This window comes from Carassius gibelio, chromosome A9 (genome assembly GCF_023724105.1).
Source record: "Carassius gibelio isolate Cgi1373 ecotype wild population from Czech Republic chromosome A9, carGib1.2-hapl.c, whole genome shotgun sequence".
Classification (NCBI taxonomy): domain Eukaryota; kingdom Metazoa; phylum Chordata; class Actinopteri; order Cypriniformes; family Cyprinidae; genus Carassius; species Carassius gibelio.
Genome location: NC_068379.1, coordinates 13,529,051 through 13,551,496, shown reverse-complemented (window position 1 = coordinate 13,551,496; position 22,446 = coordinate 13,529,051). Strand labels below are relative to the sequence as shown.

Sequence of the window (22,446 nt, the reverse complement as noted above, 5' to 3'; positions counted from 1 at the left end):
ATATATATATATATATATATATATATATATATATATATATATATATATATATTTTTTTTTTTTTTTTTTTTTTTATTACTGTATGACAGACTGGGTCTTAATTAACCTGGAATTTTGAAAGGGTCAAGTCTGAGTTTGTTGTTCTGTTTATGGAGTATACACTCAGAGCTAATGTATGGGGTTATAGGTCATTGAGAAATGAGCAGCGCACTAAAACGGATACTGTGTACATTCTGTGTGGGCTGGGAAGGAAATTTCCCTCGTTAACGGTAGATCGCAATCAGTTACATTCAAAATACAAACTGCTTTAATGAATCAACTTCATCAATGGCTTTGGATAATGTTGTTCTGTATGTTCTGAAATGATAATGAGATTCATGGCTGATATTCACGGTGTTAGCCTTCACGGTGTCTACAGAAGAAAAAGGAGCCATGAAGTTTCAGGCTGTCCAATATCTTTGATCCAATTTGGTATTCACATTCTTTGAAATCCTACAGAGAACTTCAAGACGTACAAAAGAGGAAAGAAACTGGCACACGCTTCTTCCACCTCTTTTGTAAATTAATTTTCTTGTAGAGATTTCCCTGGAAGGGTCAAACTTCATTTAAATTTTGAGCAAGACTGATGCAAGTCTTTCTATGGTTTTTACAATAAAAGGTGCAAGGTTTAGCTTATTGTGCAGACCATAATTGATTTATGACAATATGCTTTTAAAAGAAAGAAAAATATTTCATCTGTTTATATTTTGAGCATAAAATGTCGTTTTTCATTACACATATTTAGTGAATTTGAATCTTGCAGTCTACCTATCTATTATTTTTCATTTTAAACCAGAAAAAAAAATACTGGAGATTATATATATATTCTAATTAAGATAAACGACGGATAAAGAAACAGTTATAAGGTTTAAGATTTATAGCTAAAACCTTAGAAGTGTGGGAATAATGAATGAAATAACATCAGCCTCACTGCTGTGTTTAAAAATGACCCATCAAGAAAACTGTAGGGTGGCTGCTGGTTGTGGACTGGAGGAGGTGGACATGGCTGCTTGAGAATTGTTTTGTTCTTACACAGGCATCCCAGACTCCTGGACATCAGTTTCAGATGTCTGACTTTACCCTCTTGGGTGGGAGCAAGCCTGGGGTTGCCACCTCTGCACAAAGCATTACCACCAGACAAAGAGCAACTCAGGGAATCTAACCTCATTGATCAACCCCAACAACAAAACACACACACAAAGCATCAGTAGAGGTGCATACCCTCTAAAATGTGCACTTTGTGTGTGTCCTGTTTCTGCACCACTAACATCACCAAACAAATTGTCAATAATATCTGTTTTCAGACTGCTTTCGCAAATACCTTTCTTACTGTATGTGCGATTGGCTGGTCAGATTTATTTATTAATTAATTTATTTATTTATTTATTTAATTCATTAATTATTTATATAAATAAATAAATCTGAAACAAAATACAATTATTATGAAAAACTTAACTTGAAAAAAAAACTTAATCTAAAATAAAAACAAATTCAATATATCAATAAATACTATAAAATATAAATATTACTATAGTATATAAAAAAAAGAAAGAAAAAAAAAGATTACCAAACACTGATTACCAGTTAATATGAAATGTTAAAACTTGCCAGGTGAACTTAAAGGGATAGCTCACTCAAAAATGAAAATGTGATGTTTATCTGCCTACCCCCAGGGCATTGAAGATGTAGATTACGGACTGAGATTTTTAACTTAAACAGTTTTAGTCTGTCAGTCTTATAATGGAAGTGAACGGAAATCACAGCTAAAACATACAATACAAAAAAAAAAAAAAAAAATACACAAACTAATAAACCAAATTAAGCCCTGCGGCTCGTGATGATACATTGATGTGTAAACACACAAAACAATCAGTCTGTGCAAGAAACTGAACAGGCGACCCCAACGTCATCTACGTCCCTGGTATTTATATAGGAATTTTTTTTTTTTTTTTCTTTTTTTTTTTTTACCCCTGATGCACTTCAATGCCTGAACTTGTCTGAAGCGTTGGACCATTTACACTCCCAATTGAGATTGTAGATAGAGTGTCAATGGTCCATTTGAGAGACAGGTGGTGGTAATGCGCTTATAAGTCTGTGATCTGCTTTTTTTTATTTAATTTAATTAATTTATTTATTAATTTATTCATTTTTTTTGCCGTGATTCCTATTCCCTTACATTTTAAGACTAGCAGACTAAAACGGTTTAAGTTAAAATTCTTTGTTTGTCTTCTACTGATAAAACAAAGTCATCTACATCTTGGATGTCCTGGGGGTAAGCAGATAAACATCGAATTTTCATTTTTGGTTGAACTATACCTTTAAGGACACATCCTGGATTTAATGCTATACTAGACCTTTAGACCATGATCAATTCTGTTCTTTCATCTCAGGCAACAAGCAGTCACATAAAATTTTGACAGCTTCCTTTTTACAGGACAGTATGTCCACATCAAGAGATAGAGACAGACACTGAGAGAGAGATGAGCTCGCATCTGTATGACAGCTTGGTAATTTATTTTGTCTCCCATTCTAAATCAATTTTTTATGGATATCTGGACCTCTGTCCTTTGTTTATTGGCCAGTCAAAATAGATTAATGGTATTCAAAAATCAGCAAGGACTAATTGATACAGTTTAAATTTACTATTTAAAATTGCAAAATCCCCGACTTACAAATGTATGCCCTTGTTATTTACATGTAATGGCCCTGTGTATCAAGATTGCAATCTCAAAGCATTAATTCACAGTATTTTTCTCATCTCACCACCAGCACCACCTCACTGTTTACATATATGATGTGTGCAATCGGCAATTGTTAATGCATTCAGTGATGAAACGCAATATTTTGTATTCTGCTGTGATTAGGTTCAGCTGTGCAACTAGGTAGAGTGAAAATCTGTCAGCTGCTGTGGTGGATAGCAGCGAATACATTTCCATTTCTCTGGTCCCCTGTTTCACGACCTTGAGATTTGATTGAAAAAATAATCAAAACAACATCAAACTCTGGAATCCAGCATGACACATGACTCTGGCTCTCACCCTGCTCGGAGTTCACATCTTCATTAACATTTTGTATTTGAGTGGTGCATCAGATGAATTAAAAATAAATCTTAATTTCATTCAGTCCAGATGAAAGGGCAGATACTGAAGCATGTTGCTCGGTGTCATCTGGGCCTCATAAGGTGAATCAATCAATTAACTTCCCTCTCATGTCCGTCTTTGAATAAATAAAGAAATAAATATTCCAAAGATGGAGTTGTTTAGGTCATAAGAGAGGGAAACTGCGTCACTTGTACCAGCACCAGCACTAACCAGCACTAACCAGCAAGAAATGAATGTGTCATTGCAACTGCATATGCAAAATTATAAAGAACCTTTAGAAAATGAAAAATTCAAATGATGTTTGCGCCGAATGCAAATGCCAAGCAACAGGCAATTTTTTTTTTTCAGATACACGTTATTTGACACCCTCTCATCTAGAAATAGTTCAGCGCTCTTGACGCATGTTAATAACACATAGACAGTCTTTACACTGGTAAAAGAGAGGAGATTGGTATTTACCTTCATTTTTGTCGACACCAAAACACACTACTTTTTTATAAAAACATTTTAAAATAACCAACAGCTTGTATTTGTGACTTTACATCTCACAATGATGTCTTTATATCTTTATTTATGTAATTGTTATTTCTCATTGTACATTCATCTCACAATTTACTTTTTTATTAAACAGGTTTTCTCAACAATCATGACAGCATTTGATCGGACAAAAAGTGTGTAAGCCAAGCCATCAATAGTTATAGTCTATTGTCCCAGTAAAGAAAGGCTGTACCTAACAAACTAACATACACATATTCTTACCAAGGCTGCATTTATTTAATTAAATGTACAGCAAAAAACAGTAATACTGGAAAATAATATAATTTAAAATAACTGTTTTCTATTTTAATAAATATTTTTAGTGATGGTAAAGCTGAATTTTTACCATCATTACTGTAGTCTTCAGTGTCACGTGATCCTTCAGAAATCATTCCAATATGCTGATTCGCTGCTAAAGTAACATTTATTATCATCAATGTCGGAAACAGTTGTGCAGCTTAATACTTTAATGGATTTTTTTTTTTTTTTTTTTTTGATTCTCTGATGAAAAGAAAGTTAAAAAGAAATTGAAATAAAAATATTTTGTAATGTTATAAATGTCTTGACTGTCCCTTTTGATCAATTTAATGCATGCTAGCTTAATAAAAAATCAAAATAATTTAATTCAAAGCAAAAAAATACATAAATACCTAACCCAGAAATGGAGTAATTAATCACTCTAAGGCAGAAAAAAACATATTTTAGATGTCTGTTCTGCTTCCATTTTGTCTGCTACAGCTCTGATGTAAAATCCTGTATTTTTACCATACAATGCATCCAAACAACATCTGTCACTCTTTCAGCAGGGGATGGGGGAGAAAAAAAAAAAAACACTATTAAAGGCATGTTTGCCAGAAAAACTTGCAAATCAAGCAGCTGCAAGTCAGCAGTGTGAAACTTTTGCAGTCGTGTATTTGAGAGAGCTAAGCTTATTAGTTGCTCTTTATGGAGGAAGAATATTGACCATCTACTTGTTCTTGATGCTGGGGAGACAGACTGGCCTCGCTGGAGAACCTTGCCGTCTCGTGATCCCAATTTGGCAAGCGTGGAGTCCACATGCTGAACATCTGCGAGGATGGCCCCGCTCCACATCCCTAATAGCACACCAGCAGTTCTAGATACATCTCTCCATTTAGAGGAGAGAGAGAAATGCAGGCGTTCTTCCCATAGTGGACTTGTGAAAGCTCTGGATGGACAGGCTGCTATTCTTATTTTATGAGGTTTTCAAACTTTGTCACATCAAGTCAGACTTTCAAGATTTACATTTCATTTGATAACATGGCTGTTGTGTTCAGCCTGTTTTGATTTGTACCTTTAAGATTCCAAATACCTTTTTGTGTTTTAATTTATTAATAAATGTTGCATGTCTTATTTACATGAGCAGTGCTACATTCATTCTTCTGTGACACGCGTGTTGTACTCAAAGCACTTTTAAAACAGCATAGACCTCTTTGTATAGTATTTCCCATGCAGCCTGATTCCAGAGGCTGTAAAAACACATAAATCCACAAGTGTTTTTTTTTACCCTTTTAATGAGGAGATTGTGTCATGCTGATAGAACTCAAGGAAGTTGTTTTGCTTACCTTTTCAGCTGATCACAGTGTTTGACTGAATCTTGGTGAGATGCTGCTTCTTAGTGAAGAGAAACTGAAGACAGGGGAAATGGAGGCTCATAATAAGAAAGGTACCTTAATTAAAGCTGAAGGAAACAAAGTGTCTCTCAAAAACACGGGGGACAGTTAGACTAATTGTACTGGCAAGGTGTTTGCTTATTTGTAAAGAAAAGGGGACAAATTAATCCAAAAGTGGTCCTCATGGCGCATGGTTAATAAAAATAAAAAAATGCTGCACAGCTGCAAATTTCCCCGCTCAGCTGAGCTCCAGTCCAGGTTATCAAAGTTCAAGTAAAATAGTCAGGGTTTATCTGACCAGCCTCAGGCAGAGAGTTGATCATCAGGTCTCAAAATACTTGCAGCAGCACTGAGTACACAGAAACAGAGGACATATGTGTTAACAGTATAATATTCAATGGTTAAATTATGGGCGACTGAGACCATTTTTTCAAATTCAGTTTTTGAATTTCCGCCTTGTGTAAGGTTTTTTGCCATAAATTAAAAACATCAGCCTAACACATGGTACATTTCAGTGACAAATTAAGAGAACAGTGAAAATGATTGCCTCGGGTGATGGACAGAGCTTAACTTGTTTGAAACCTGAAATATCCATGTAAGGATATGCTGTACAATGTTTCTGCCAATATCCTCAGTTCATAGCACTGTAATGGAAAGCTTTGATGCTATCTTGAAGGGATTTCCCCATTATATTCTTATCACACTCCCATGCTTCCTGATAGTCCTCTTTACTGTGATTACTTGATGTTTTTTTTCAGTTTATGAACAGTCACAATAGAGGGGCTCTTCTCACAGGAGAGGGACATGCTTTTGTGCTGATACGTCCCATGCGAGTGTCAGATTGTGTCGGATCTCTGAGCATTTCTAGCTCAGATTGATGCCTAAAGATGAAGAACTGTGATAATCCTCTCGGAACACGTGTAAAGCGGTGTCGATGAGTCCTCGAGACGTGGCCCATTTTTTCTGCATAGTGTGCATGAGGGATAAGCTGCTTAGGAAAAGACACTGTCAGTCAGTTGTTTAATGAAGTTAAGAATTGATACAATAAATGTAAAGTGCTTGATAGCCTGCCAAAGAGACATCATAGATGCAGAGTTGAGCGGCTGCCCACGAGAGCGGAACTAATGGAGCGTAACGCTGCATGGCACTTTCTGGCTCAACTGTTTAGTCTGACTGTTTAAAAGTCTCCACCATTTACTCTGAAGATTTTGCTGTGTTAGGTACAGAAAATGTAGTGCTGTTCTAAAATCCTAGCAAGCTGCATTAAGAGGCAGTATTTTAAGATATAATTTTCAGTAATAAGACTATTTCATGCAACGTTTGTGTTTGTTACGTATTTTTAAGCTTGATTGATTATTAACTCAGCTACATGTTAATGTCAAAATCAGTTGTGAGTCCAGTTTTCTGCATTATTAATGTGACTGCTCACTAAGACACCTAATTTTTAAAGCAGCCTTATATGATCTGTTGTAGCAATCGGAGAATACATTGCACTTGTATTCAAATAAAACCATTGGCTTTTGGAAGTTGCATATTTTTGGTGCTCATTTTGTTATGTTTTGGTAAATATGAGAGACGTCACTTCTGCTTTCTTTTTCTATTTATATGTTGGAAAAAACATATTTATGTGTGTGTCAGTGTAACTATTAAATAAATTAACAGGTGCTGTTAATATACAGCAATGTAACTCTCTGTTTATCTACCATAGTACAGAGTAATAATACACAATATAGTTACAGGGTGTGGAGCAATAATCTGTATAATTCATTCATGTCATTCTCCAGGATACTAGAGCACTTTCAGACATGGACATTCAGTTTTATTCTGTTGGCAAATTAAAAGAGATACAGTACACTTACATTAAAATCGTGTAAAGGCTGTATTACATGTTCACTTGCTTTTGCTCTAGAGCATGATCTGTTTCATTCCATGCTGAACTAATAAGAAACAATGCTTTTAACCACAGGTCAAGAGCTGAAATTCCAACCACACAAATTTGAGATGCTGTTTGCGGTTCGATGGAACTATGAATTTAGGGAACACCAAATCGTTGAACTTCTATGTTGATAATGACAGAAATTGTGACCATAGTTGGCTAACCATGCTTTTGGGAAACACACTAGGGTTCAAATTTTGCTAATTTAACAGTGTAATTGAGTCAGCAATAGCTACCTTTCAGATATATATCTTGGGCTGATGCTTGAGTCACGATCCTGTTAGTCAAAGCGCCATATTTGACAGCACCACAATGTACTAGGACCAGGGAATTACTGATCAATTTTACACTCTGGCCACTCTGATCCTTACAAATTTCTTATGAGGCAGTTAGCTCAAATCCTTCATAAACCAGTGCTGAATTTAAACTCACTTTTATACTCACCAACTCGCATCCTGCATGTTAAAAAAACTGAAGTTCTCATGTAGCTTCCCTGGATAAATCAAGAACAGGGAGCAGTTGAATCTGCCTGATGCCTGCCACAAATGTGAGAGGCTTTAGGTTTTATTTCATCTTCTTGCTGAAAAGAGAAAAGACAGTAAAGACACATCCAACTGAGTGGAAAGGGTAAAGAAACAGAGGACAGTAAATAGCCAGACATTAAATCCAATTAAGTTGTGGTGTTAGTGGAAAGGGAAGAATTATGCAAATGTTTTGCAGTCAGGTGTTTCTCCAACAATATTTGTGGCTGAAAGCTTGTGTGGTAGTGGTCCACTGTGAAGGGGTTTCAAAGGTAAGCACATATTGTGTTAAAATATGATCCTCTCCTCTACAATTTCAGCAAATTCATTAAATTCAGGTTAGCTTTTGTAGGTTAAAAAAGGCCGTTTACACACCATCTTGCTGAAAAATTGGCTTTGATGCTGACTAATATGAGTAACTAATATGACCTTTTTTACATATTCTCTCATATGTTTATACAAGATATTGGAATTGATTATTACTTTGCCATGTTGCATTTGACGCATGCACATTTTTGTGTGTGTTTTATATGTACAATACAGTAGAGTGGAGGTAATGTTTGTGCACTGTCTGATTGCACTCTGATTATATAAAATGATGTTTATATCTGTGTTCCTTTATCCTGTTTGACCAGCGTCTGCTTGTGAAAACACTGGCTGTCTCCAGCCTTAATTACAGCTGTACAGTGTGCAGCGTCCACAGCTGCAGCTGGCAATTATTGCATGCCCGTATTGCTCAGAGAGCCCTGCTTTGATTCAGTACGGATCAGACTCCATACACAGTCTGCTAAATGAACAGACGTGTTACATACAAGTGTGGCCCCTAAAGGTCCCTTCTCATCAGAACAAGCCTCGCTGCTGGAGAAATTTGGTTGATTTATAACAAATTTTAATGTCAGTCTGCCTGAGGAAAAGATCATCTTATTCCAGCATGGGTTTATTTGTCGACTGGTTTTTACAAGGGAGTTTCTAGAAGGTGGCGGGTCATGATAAATATGGTGTTTAGTGTTTACAAGGGAAACTTATTGGTTTAGCAGAATCTCTAAGCTGCTCTTTTCAATACAGTGAAAGTGATTGGTGCTACCAAGCAAGACTTTTAGTGAACAACTTAAATTAAACCTGTTTTTTTCACAAAGCTATTGTATGTTTTTTATATACTATTACAGTATTTATTAATATTTTCAATTAGCTTTTATTGTTATATTTTCATACTTTTTGGAAATTTTGTTATGCTTTTTAATTTTTTTTTTTATACTTCTATTAAGTTTTATTTTTACTCCTGCAATTTCAGTACTTAAGCTTAAATCTACTGAGTTAAGTTAAATACACATCTTTAATTCAGCTCTATTTAATTAACTAAACATCTTTTTTATAGTTTGAGTTTTATATAACAATAACAACATTGTTTGGAGCTTGACAGCAGTGGTCACTGGTCACCACCGACCTTTACTGTCTAAACAAGTACAGCTCAGCCATTCTGCTAAACATTTCATGAAAGAAAGACATAGAGGTCTGGAATGATATGAGGCTTAATAAATGACGACAAAATTGTCATATTTGGAAGGAATTATCTCTTTAACCAGACTGATGGAGACAGTTATTGGGACCAGCATCCAAAACACAACATGTGCTGGAGCCCAGCTATATTCTGGGCTTTTCAGAATTGCCAATGTCTTTCTTACATTTATTTTTGTCTGTGTTTTCAGGCGATCCAACAAATCGAGCTTTGTTTTTATTTGTGGTAGTGATTTGATTTGGCATGTTAGCGAAAGACTGGAACCAAAAATGTTGTGAACAAAAGGTCAGAAAGAGTTGAGCACCCCAGACTGAAGTGAAAGCATCAATTTATACATCTTTCAAGAATATGTTTCCTCTTCTGTGTTTTGAGTCACTTGACACCAATTTAGAGTTCTTTTTCATCCATCTGTGTTTTGTTGATACATTCCCTCCTGACATTTATTTGTCAGTGGTTTTGTCTTCATTTTTTTTATGTCATTTTTTTATGTCATTGCTGAGTCAGGCTGCAGTGTTCCTGAATAATAGTATTTTATCACTTTTGCTTTAAGAAAGACAGGGACTTTTTTATATTATTTTATTTTATTTATTTTAAGTGGCTGTGGTAAGGATATTAAATCCCGTTCCAGAAGCTATTGCCTTTGATTTCATCTTCTCTTATCAATATTACCCATATGGATCAATTAATATGATGGGATGACTTAATTGTAGAAGTGGATATGTTTCTGGGGATGTGGAGTATTCATTTTCCTCTTGTTTGAGGAATAAACGCATTGCATGATAATGCAAAATGAATATGACAGGAATGAGACAGAGAAAACATTGTTTGTTATGCCACCAAATGCAAATGCCCACTGACAGAATGATAAATTGTACCATTTTTAATCAGCGTCTCTTTTGGTTTTTCATGTGAGTTGAAAAACTATCTTCTGTGAAGATTTTAATGCCTCAGAACTTTTGAAGTTTAAAGTGACCTTTTCCCCGATTAATCATAAGCGTCTTAAAAGGCATCCCTTTGAGAGATCCAAAGGTTCATTAAAGTATTAAATCTTTAAAAAACAAAGGTTATTTTGTGGGGAAGTCGTGGCCTAATGGTTAGAGAGTCGGACTCCCAATCGAAGGGTTGTGGGTTCTAGTCTCGGGCCGGATGGAATTGTGGGTGGGGGTAGTGCATGTACAGTTCTCTCTCCACCTTCAATACCACGACGAACAAAGGTTATTTTGTGGGGAAGTCGTGGCCTAATGGTTAGAGAGTCGGACTCCCAATCGAAGGGTTGTGGGTTCTAGTCTCGGGCCGGATGGAATTGTGGGTGGGGGTAGTGCATGTACAGTTCTCTCTCCACCTTCAATACCACGACGAACAAAGGTTATTTTGTGGGGAAGTCGTGGCCTAATGGTTAGAGAGTCGGACTCCCAATCGAAGGGTTGTGGGTTCTAGTCTCGGGCCGGATGGAATTGTGGGTGGGGGTAGTGCATGTACAGTTCTCTCTCCACCTTCAATACCACGACTTAGGTGCCCTTGAGCAAGGCATCGAACCCCTAACTGCTCCCCGGGCGCCGCAGCATAAATGGCTGCCCACTGCTCCGGGTGTGTGCTCACAGTGTGTGTGTGTTCACTGCTCTGTGTGTGTGCATTTCGGATGGGTTAAATGCAGAGCACAAATTCTGAGTATGGGTCACCATACTTGGCTGAATGTCACTTCACTTTATGGTTTTCAAAGATTGTAGCTTGTTTGTTGTTATGGCCTCCTCGATACCAGAATATTACTTCTTTAATTAGTCATGGGTGTTTTTTTCACAGGTCTACACAAGATATGGGAAATGCTATACTTTCAACGGGAACAAAACAACCTCCAGGAAGACGAAGCAAGGAGGGATGGGAAACGGGCTGGAGATCATGTTGGATATCCAGCAGGATGAATATCTACCTATCTGGAAAGAGACAAGTGAGTTATAATGCAACACAGAGATGATTTATGGTCTGAAAGTAGCAAAGTCATTCTATATTGTCTGGTTCTCAGATGTGTGTCTGCACAATCTGTTAAGATAAACATTTAAATCCAAGGTTAATTTGTGATGTTTTTTTTCCCATTTGTATTGATGGAGGGATATATGAGGCTCGTCTTTGTATTATCATTGAAATTGCTCTTTCTGCTTACCCTCTCTCTGCCTTGCTCATCTTTTTTTGCAGATGAAACATCTTTAGAGGCTGGAATCCGTGTGCAGATCCACAGTCAGGACGAGCCGCCCTACATCCATCAGCTGGGCTTTGGAGTCTCTCCGGGATTTCAGACATTTGTATCCTGTCAAGAACAAAGGGTATAACCCTTCCCTTGAATCATTCTCAAACTTTTCAGTTTAAGTACCACCTACAGTAAAACCAGACCATCCAACTACCATCCTAACTTTTTATATAATGGCCTAGTGTTCTGTCATTTACTTACCGTCATGTTGTTCCAACAAAAGTAGATTTTTTGTTTTAGACAGTTCTTGCCTTACAGAATCCCAGAGAAAACTCGCTGTGCCTTGTTATACTGAAGTGAAAAAATTAAAATAAAAAATAGGGGCCAGTTAGAAAGCAATTAGTGGAAAAGGATTTTATGTGTGAAACATATTCAGAGTTTAGAAAGTGACTGGCAGGTGAAGGGTCACAATGCTTGTGAAGTTATAATATAAATGTGTATATTACAGTATTTCTACATCCATCTGCTGGCTAGTAATCTAAACACTATATCTTTGCTATATGACATCAAGTTAGTTTTTTTTTTTTTTTTTTTTTTTTTTTGCTTTTTGAGCAGGAGAATGGAGCATATTGAATTGCTATACTATACCTATAGTCCTGAAACATAACAAAAATGTTCTACTTAGTTGCGTTGAAAGATATATTTTTTTTGTGAAACAGATTATCATAAAACAAGGAATATATGGTGGAGACTTGGACCTTTCCATTAGTTGGAGGATGGAGGCAGATCTGAATGCAAGCCTATAGTTGACTATAGGAAAGTACATTGGAAAATACTTATGAACTACAAATGCAAAATATTGTTGTCTATATACAGTAGTCAGCATTTGAAGTGGATCAAAAAAGTCAATCAGAGTTGTCCTAAGAGAAGAACTCATTTTGGTTTTAGATTTTAGGACAACTTTGATGTAGTCAACATTTGATCCACTTCAAATGTTGACTACAATATATTTAAAAGTAGGGTAACATATTCTTAAAATTCAGATCTGTCTATGGTTTCACAAACAGTCTCATGCTTAAAAATGAGCGATGAATGCAATATTTTTGTTTCAAAGGCAGGCCACTCATTAAGCTTTCTTTCTGAAAATCAAGCCACACACAACTCAAATTTTGCTCTTTAATCAGTCACCTCAGCTTTATGCTCTTTAAAATTATGGCGTAGCTTGAGAACGCTGCTTATTTGCATACTTAATTTGCATGTATGAATTCTCTCTTTATTTCTGTCTCTTCTGCTCTTACAATCTGTCTCTGTCTGTTTCCCTCTCACTTTATCTCCCTTGTTCTCTTCACTGTTCTCCCACTCTGTGTGTAGTTGACCTACCTGCCCCAGCCTTGGGGGAACTGCCGCTCCACCAGTGAGCAGATGATCCCGGGTTATGATACCTACAGTATCAGCGCCTGCCGCCTGCGCTGCGAGACTCTTGAGGTTCAGCGTGTGTGCAAATGCAGGATGGTGCACATGCCGGGTAACGCTACACCGATGCATTCATTTCCCACTCAACGTAATCAGCACGCTAATGTATTCTGCTAATTGCTAAAATACTAAATGAATAAACTCTTCTCATGTAATTTGCTCCAGGCAGTGGAGCCGAAAGCTTAATGCAAGGCTCTAAATTAACTTACTGTCTAGTCACACAATACCAGGAGCTCGGGTGGTTCATTTGGCGATTGGAGGGAAAATTTAGATGATCGCAATCCGCCAGCAATGATGAATACGGATGTTACATTCCACTTGAAGCACCTGATAAACTATTTCCTCTTTAGAAAACCAACGACGTAGAGACTGAGGGACTTTCTCTGTCCCCAGAAGCCTCTTTTCTAATTAACTCCACCACACCTGAGTTGTTATCAGTGTGGCTTTTCAGAGAGCGTGTGACTGTTGGTGGCCGGGCTCTAATGGAAGCTCTGCTTCTCTGCTTTTCTCCTTTAATGTTCCTTAATCAATCTCCCATAATGAAAATTGTAAAGAGAGACTGTTCCAAATGCATTAACTCAAAGGCCATTTTCTCTTAGGTGCCATATGTATTTCCTCGAACTGGTTGCTCTTTTGATGGATTCGGGTGGCGAGTTGGACCTCCTGAGGTATTGTGTGTCAATGGGTGTTGGGTTTTTAAGACTTCATAAATGTGCCTTTGGGGAGGGTTTGGATCATTCCATTTTGGGTGCAATTAGGCTTAGACTGATGATCATGAGGGAGGCGTGGTGAAAGCGAACCCATCTCCCTCAGTCACACACTGCCTTCCATCATTTTAGGATGAATGACAAAAAAAGAGAAACGCTGTCTTTTTCTCTGCCGCTCACACTTTTTCTTCCTTGGCTGGTGGTGAAATAACAGCAATCATTTTGCTCATGATTGATCAGAGTCATTATGTATTTTGTTTCTCAGGAGATGCCGATATCTGTACTCCCAGCAATATCAAATGTGTGGACAAAGCACTTGGTAAGCAAGCGTTTTTCATTTTTGCTAACATCCTGGAGTGTAATATCTCTGGAGGTAGTGGGCACAAATAGCTTAATCCCAGATAAACAGATGATTCTGTGTGTGGTCTGGGGTGGGAGACACAGGATTACTCAGTCAGTCCATGAAATATAATGTTCTCCAGCCGCTTTGACATCCTTTACATAGCAGTATTAAACTGCAGATCCCTGCAGTGCATTACCCTCTGATACCCTCAAGGTGTTATCACCTGCTGTCTTGTTTCACTGATTTTATGACACTCCTAAATGGAGCGGCTCATGAAAAGTTGATGATGAGAGATGTATTGGTACAATTGTGATAGTCCTTATCTAATAAGCCAGAAATTTAATTACCTCCGCAGTCAAAAGGAACCCGACCCCATTTAATGGGTGGTTGAACTAAATCCAGATATATCTTGAAAGAATGGACTGTACTAGCATTCACTGGATTGACTTATTCAAATATTCAAACTGAAATCTCTACTATGATAGGCTAGTTTCTCGATCACACACATAACAACAACAACAAACATGTTCGCTTAAAATTTAATCTAAAAGCATTGAGATTCACATATAACTTAAAAACAATTCACAGATTCACTGCTGGGAGAAAAAAAAAAGGATTATTAAAAAATATATTATGCAGCACATCTGTTTTCAGCATTCATAATAATAAGAGATGTTTCTTGAGCACTAAATCAGCAAGACTGGAGAGATAGCTGCTGAAAGTTTAGTTTTGCCATCACAGGAATACATTTCTTCTTAAAATATATTAAAATAGAAAATATTATTTGCAATTATATATCACAGTGTTGATATTATTATTAGTAGTAGTAGTAGTTATATTTTTTATTTGGTGTTTTGGTGAGCATAAGAGATTATTTCAGAAACATTAAAATATATTTCAGACCACAAACATTTGAATGGTAGTTATAACATACTCTATATATACTGTATGAAATATGATTATAGAGACATACAGCTTCATTTCTAAATATAAATATATAGGCTATTTAACAAGCTATTTCTCACCCAAATAACTTCAGTGTAGTTAGATGCTAGTAGTATGTAGTGTGCGAGACTTGTTTAAAAACTTGAAATTATGAGAGGCCTGATAAATTTCAAAGTAGCTTCCCAAAGAGCTGCATCATCTGCATGTAATAATGTATATCAAAGACAGTAAGTAGTGTTGTCGCATGTTTACAAAATTTTGTTCTAAAAAGTGGGAATTGATGTTAAATATGTGGTGTATTCTGTGTACACTCGGCCAGATTTATAAGCATGAGTGTTTGCATGTGAGAGTGTGTGTGCTCTCTGAATGCCCTTCAGAAATCAAATTCAATCTGAACATCATGCTGAGTGTGTTTCAAACATCTTATGGATGATCATTTAGCACTGATGTTATCTCTCCACATTAGTTTGATGAATGAAGAATGGATGTGCAGGTGTGGGCTGGAGCACCTGCTCTCTCTCTCACACACACATACATCTGTCTGCTACTCTTAACTAGCGTGTGTGTGTGTGTCCTCTTCACAGCACTGCTACAGACAAGTTCAGGTGACACATGCTCCTGTGAAACTCCCTGTAACCTGACGCGTTATGGTAAAGAGCTGTCCATGGTTAAAATCCCCAGCAAAGGCTCGGCACGCTACCTATCTAGAAAATATGACAAGTCTGAAGACTACATCAGGTGTGGCAACCTTTCCACATTCAATATAGTTTGGAACAGATGTAATACTGTACTGATTCTGTAGGATTTACCCATACATGTTTTATTGTCCTTTTGTTTTAGGGACAACTTCCTTGTTTTGGACATTTTCTTTGAAGCTCTAAATTATGAAACAATAGAACAGAAAAAAGCATATGACGTTGCAGGTTTATTAGGTGGGTCTCATAAGCCTCATTTTACCACTTCATTTTATCTTCAGGTAATTTTCAGTACACCCAAACTTGAGCATTTCTGAGTTAAAACCAAGATAAAATTTAACTCTCTTTACTTTCTTTATGCATTTGGTGTTATTGTGAACAATTCATTAGAGCACATTTTTCCAAAGAAGAAACATGTTTGTGTAATTTTGTATAATTTCATAAAATTATAACAACTTTTTCTTCTGACTTCAAAACACAATAGCCAAACTATCTAAAAGCTATTGGATCACCCAAAATCTTGTTTCAGTCCCTTGTTATTTTAGTACTATTTACATACCATTTAAATAAGAAATAAGAAAAGTTATAAGCTTTTATTGTATATTTTTACGTTCTCATTTTGATTTTATTATAGAATTTTATCAAGTGCTTTTATAATTTTTATTAGTTTTTTTTGTCTTTAGCTTTAATAATTGTAATGCATAAACTTTATGTTTTTTTCATCTAATATTTAAGCTTTATTTCAGTTAACAAAAAAAATTTTTTTTTTTTTTTTACATTTGAGTCAAAAATATGGCATATTAAAGAATATGTGTCGCAAATGACAATTAATGTTGAAAAAAAAATATAGCAAATTGTGCTTACTCGTTCTTACTTTTTAATTTCAGGGGACATTGGTGGGCAGATGGGTCTTTTTATAGGAGCCAGTGTTCTGACCATCTTGGAGATTTTGGATTATGTATATGAGGTAAGCGAAGCATGTATTGTTTTGGCCCCGTTTTCCCATTCCACCTCCAGTCATTTTAACCAATAGCTCTTCTCCTGCAATGTTTTTACATTGTGAGCAGTATTTCCCAAAAGAGCAAATAAGACTGGACCTCTGAGCTGAGCAGCAGAAATGCTGATGCTGCTAAACTGTTTATAGCCCTCATTTGTCCTACTTTCCCCGCTTCCCTCTTCACCCTGACTCCCCCTCTCTTTCCTAGGTGATCAAACACAGGTTGGAGCGTTTGCTTGGGTCACAAAGAGATGACAAAAAGCAAACCCAGCAGCAGCAACAGGCCAGCACAGTCGCCACAGTAAAGATGGATGAAATGAAAGCTAAGGTAAGCCACATGCTAATCTCTGGAGCATTACTGTTAGGATGCAGCACAGATCAACTCTGTGAATAGGAACAAAGCCCGGAGGGAAATATAACATCAGCAGCAGGATATTGAGTCATGACTGGGATGCCAGGCTGTCTGCTTAGTCTGGGATTGAATCAAACATCCCTTGTTCTTAATGCAATCCGATCTTCTGTTCATGGAAGAAGAACATAGATGTTGGCAGAGCACACTTTATTCATGAGAAACGTAGTGTGCTCAAAACTAATTTGATTGAACGCATGGCCAGTGGGTCTTGACCCAAGATTGTTCAGTCATTATTAAGTTGCGTGTTACAGCTTTAAAATCTGAATCATGCTGAAGCCAGTGTAAAGTAGCCAATATACTGTATGTTACAGTACTAAATACATTTTTTTTTCTGAATAAAATAATAATTCATTGTTAGAGAACAAATAAGAATATTTGTTCATGTCACACGATCCTTAAGAAATCATTCTAATATGCTGGTTTGGTGCTTAAGAAACATATCTAATTGTTGACAATGTTGAAAACAGCTTAATATTTTTAAGACTTTTTCCAGGATCTTTTGATAAATTAAAAGAAAGTATAAAGAAAAGCATTTATTTGACAGTTTTGTAGCAATCTAAAAGTATTAATTTCTTTACAAAAAACTGTTTCTGGCCCCAAATTTAGAACAGTAGTGTATATACTTTTTTTTTTTCCTGAAATGTTCCTTGCACACCCCGTAGATTCACAGACCTAGTTAGAAAACTACAAACTAAAATACTACATGGAGGAAGACTTTATATTATGCCACTATTGGTTCAAAATGTGGTGTCTTTAATCATGGTACTGTTGCCACCATTTTATAGATACAATAAGCCATTCAAGGTGGTGCATACCAGTGAGTTTACCATGGTTAAAGGAGTTTAACCATGATAAACCACTGTAACACTCAGCCTCGAGTAGATTTTCATTTTATGACAACACAGATTAAACAATGAGTCACAGCATTAGGGATTTTATTCACAACCTAACAGTGTGTACGATGTAGGAGTCGAAGTATTCTTGCAGAATCCTGTCTGACATTCTCTGTTCCTGTCAGGATTCTGGCGAGATGAGCCGGAGCCACTCGGAGGGAGCTTATGCTAACACCATCCTCCCAAATCACCACCACCATACCCATCACCGAGTCTTCGAGGACTTTGCCTGCTAGGAAGACCCGTCAGGTGGGTCAATTGCTATTGACATCTACAGAAAGAGTTCTCTCAGTGCTGAAGGTGGGCTCAATGAAAGGCCCTCAAATCTCAGCGCTAACCTCTCTCGCTGTCACCAGTTAAAGCTACAGCCAAAGCCGAACTCTAAACCCTCGCTTCTAACCGAACGCTGGCATGGATCGGACATTGCGGTCCAGCAGGAGACTATATGAAATCTTTTCCTCATTACCCACCCCCCACCCCTTTCAGGAAGTGACATCAGTGGCAACTCTACGATTCTACACTGGATACGTTGGTACTGGGCCTCTACAATATCAAGGCATAGACTGCATGATATCTAGAGCTGCCTCATACTCCAGGTCCTTTTTGAAGCATTGCATTCTTTATATTTTGTCAGCTGTTAGAATTTTATTCGGTCAGTTCTCATCTTGTGAAATATTATAATTCAGATTAACCTACAAATGTAAATGATGTATTTGAATCGTGGCTTATCAGCCCTTAAGGATCCAGAGCGTAAGAGAAATAACTTTACTCTGGTATACTCTTTCACTGAAATCATGGGGATGGTGTAGAATAGTTTGTGTTTCAGAAAAGTAATATATATCCATCTCTTCTGGATATGTCTGGTAAATGTTTTCCTCTCAGATGGTTTATGATTAATTTAACTTAAAGTATATTAAATAATCCACAAATTTTGTAATGTTATTTATAGAGATGTAATGTGTGAGTGGTAATGGGTGTCATTAGCAGTAACAACATCATCTTCTTGTGAGGTTATTTCCCAACGGAGAGCCAAATGATGTGTACAGTAAAGCCCACCAGCGCCAGAAGAAGCCATTGCGGTAGCCATATGGAAAAGGTTTGTTTCATCCATCCATCAGCTGATGGATCCAGTCTCCCAGACCTCCCAAAAGTGTTTAATAAAACAGACCTTATGTTCCAAGTTTCACTTTTGAATGAGACCGAGTGCACCGGTCCCAGAGAGAATGATAAACTAGGTTTGCTCAGCACACTCGCAAAGTATGAGTAATCTGATGCACCGCGGCGTATGGCTACATGTTTAAAAGTCGGTCGATGAGATTTTCTCAGGGTTCTTAGCTGTGAAATGTCTAGCGGTTTCTTTGACAAAAGGCCAGATGTGCAAAGCATTTCAATCAGAAACAACCGGCTTCTTTGTGCGTGAAATTCAGCAGGAACTGACATTCAATGACAATTCAAAGACGAAAATGTTTTCCTTTTTAGCTACAGTCCTATTATGCTGGAATTGAATTGCGGTTACAAATATGGCTAATAGTACTGTAAGTCAACAGTGTAGCACCTCTAAATTTTCTACTTATTTATTTTTTATTATATATTCTTTTTTCTTTTTTTTTTTTTTTTAAATTGTGCAGTTCCTGTATAATTGTCTGATTTTCTTTTTTATTAGGTTGGGTGTTGTAATTTAATATCATGTAAGATTTTATTGTTATATTACATAAAACACATATATATTTAATCATAGTTATTGTGCTAAATGTGCTGTGTAATTTTCGGTCGCTGTGATTTTGCCGAGTAAGACATGTTCCTGGATCAACATCTTTTGATGAATCTGGATCAACATTATTGTCCAAAAATATAGACTAAATCCAATCCCTACCCATAAACCTATCCCTACCCATAATTTATCCCTAAAATCAGTGCGAAATGATACCTGATTAACAAGGGAGTAGAAGCTCCTAACCCTGATCGTAAGCCTAAAACTGATATTTCCTAAAAAGTTATCCCTCAATTCAGATTCAGGTTAATTGGAATGTTGTTCCACGATCAACAAGGATGTTGATCCAGGAACATGCTGTACTTGGTAAAATCACGGTCATCATAATTTTCTCCTGCACATTTAGTACACTTTAACAAACGGCTGCTGTGATTATTTATCGCAACTCTTAAACTTTTACGTCAGAATAAGTAATAATGTGTTGTTTCAACAAAGTATGTGTTTGTTCTTGACTTAAAGTTCAGTTAAAAACAGCCAATTTTAGGTTGTTTATAATTAATTGCAGCAGCATTTTTACACATTTTCTGGGCTTATTTTGTTTTTCTACATTCACAAACTACATGATTTTCTTATAAATGACAGAGCTGTGTATCCTCTATAGATTAGATCCAATTTGCAAAGGAGATTTTGCATTGTTATTTTCATATTTTCCGGAATGGATCTCATATTTGGGTGTCAAAAACATGCAGCATATAGAAATTCCATATAAAAGTAATCATGGCTGATATAGGTTTTAATATTTATAAAATTGTATCAAAGTGGCATTTTTAAAAGTTTCCAGTCCGGGTCTTGATGGCACACTGAGCCGGTTATGCATAATAATGCAGTTTACTGTCATAACTGTGCTGTCAGCAGTCAAAGCAGAAGAGCTGACATGTCAGTGCATGTCCAAGAATTGCACTGGAACAAATCACTCAGATTTTATTTGGCATTATCTGTCAACCTCATGCACTTGTACAGTTGTATATTCATGCATTTATGGCCTATCTTACCTGTGCAGAAGGAATTGCTCCAAATGTTGAAATGCAATTGCGTGTGCACGACTCACAGGTCTTTTAAAAAAAAAGACTTATTTCATAGTCCTTGCCACTTAGCAAATAGCAACGATTTTTTACAATCCAGCAGGCAGATCTGCATCAGAAAGAGGATGTAAAGGCTTCCACACCAATTAGACATTTATCCAAACAGGTGTTAAAAAAACTGTTCTGTTTTTAGCAATTAACACTGTTCTGTTCTGTTCTCCTAAATAGATTGTATCTATTCATGATTTCATGCAAATTACATCATCTTCTTGGAGTAATACAGGTGAAAAATTATGGAGAGAGAAATAGAAGAGACTGTAGGAAGTGGAAAGGGGAAAGAGAGGAACAGTGGAAGCACAGCAGGAACAACCGGAGAAACTTCTTGTTTGGGACAACGTCCATTTCCTCCATGTAGCGCTTGTGCGTGAGTGGATTCAGAATCACTCACATTTTCTTAAAGTGTTTCTTCCAGAAAGCATTCTATTTTTAAATTCAGTTAAGTAAAGATTTAACATTTACACTTTTCTTTTCTTGGATCAATAACTTTCAATGCATCACCTGTGTTAAATTACTTTGAATTCTTCAGACATCAATTCCATTCAGGTCCATTTGTGGCAGCGTTAAGCTCTATGTGTGCGTTTTTAAAGCTGTGCCACGCTGCTTTAACTTTGAAATGCTGTTCTTTTCCACCCGCTTTCGCCAGCCAGACCACCATTTAGCTCCAAGAGGGGGCCATAAAACAAGGCACTGAAGCAGCATATAGCGCAAACAGACTGTTGAGATTTCCACACGATTAAAGGCATCAAGACTAATCAGACTAATTACCCATTATGCCCCAGAACCTAATGGACTGTATACCAGACCTCAGAGAACACATAATACAGTTTGTACAAAGGTCTGCTGTTATGACCGTGGTTTCTGTTTTTATAACTGTAACAATGGCACGTACTGCAGTCCAATAATAAAATCTTGATAAATGAATCACTTTGGTTCGGTTCACTGAGATATAAGCACATAAGACGGTGTTCTTTTTGATGCCTTATTATTCCACTGAGGATGCTGGACATCTTAAAGGAATGTGCTGGGTTCAATACAAGTTACTCTTTTGACAGTATCAGTCATTTACCATATACAATTATGTTGACACGTCCCTTAGTTTATAAAAACAAGCAAAAATGTGAAATGTTGTTAAAATAACTTCTGTAATAATTAACCATAAGGCTAAAGGGATACTGGAGACACCTTTACAGTTTAAACAACAGACATTTTGGTAGCACTATGTTTTACGGTACTTACCTGAAATGTATGTACATGGTAGCAAATAAGAAACATGGCTGTACTTAACAGTCGTACATGCATGGTAAATTGTTTGTACATACAGACAAGTGTGGGTAAGAACGGTCACTAATTACATACTTTACTGTACTTACTAATATATATACACATGGTAAATATGTAGTACTTTGGGACAAGTGGGTATAAACAGACACATCCTTACAGTATCCGTATATGGTAACTAAAAAGACACATTACTGTACATACTAATGAAACGTGGTATTATGTCTGCCACCTATAGAAAAAAGAAAAAAAAACTGTTCCTGTTAGACATCAAATCTTTTACTGCTGATGGGTTTCATATATTTTAGTCTAATTTTGTGCTGAAGACCAGCATCCCATTGATCATGATGTATCACAGTGTCTGGAGTGACAAAAATGCTAGTGATT

The 22,446-nt window shown here is 36.7% G+C and overlaps 1 protein-coding gene across 1 annotated transcript in view; it reads left to right on the top strand.

Moving 5' to 3' along the window:
• Positions 1–22,346, top strand: part of LOC128019667 (acid-sensing ion channel 4-A-like) — an 88,050-nt gene extending 65,704 nt beyond the window's left edge. The window contains exons 2-10 of the mRNA XM_052605772.1: positions 11,082–11,226; positions 11,472–11,599; positions 12,835–12,988; positions 13,909–13,962; positions 15,516–15,669; positions 15,772–15,863; positions 16,514–16,593; positions 16,832–16,951; positions 18,054–22,346. Coding sequence (XP_052461732.1) covers positions 11,082–11,226; positions 11,472–11,599; positions 12,835–12,988; positions 13,909–13,962; positions 15,516–15,669; positions 15,772–15,863; positions 16,514–16,593; positions 16,832–16,951; positions 18,054–18,164 — 1,038 coding nt within the window. The 3' untranslated portion in view covers positions 18,165–22,346. The remainder of the gene's footprint in view (positions 1–11,081; positions 11,227–11,471; positions 11,600–12,834; positions 12,989–13,908; positions 13,963–15,515; positions 15,670–15,771; positions 15,864–16,513; positions 16,594–16,831; positions 16,952–18,053) is intronic.
• The last annotated feature ends 100 nt before the right edge of the window (positions 22,347–22,446 follow it).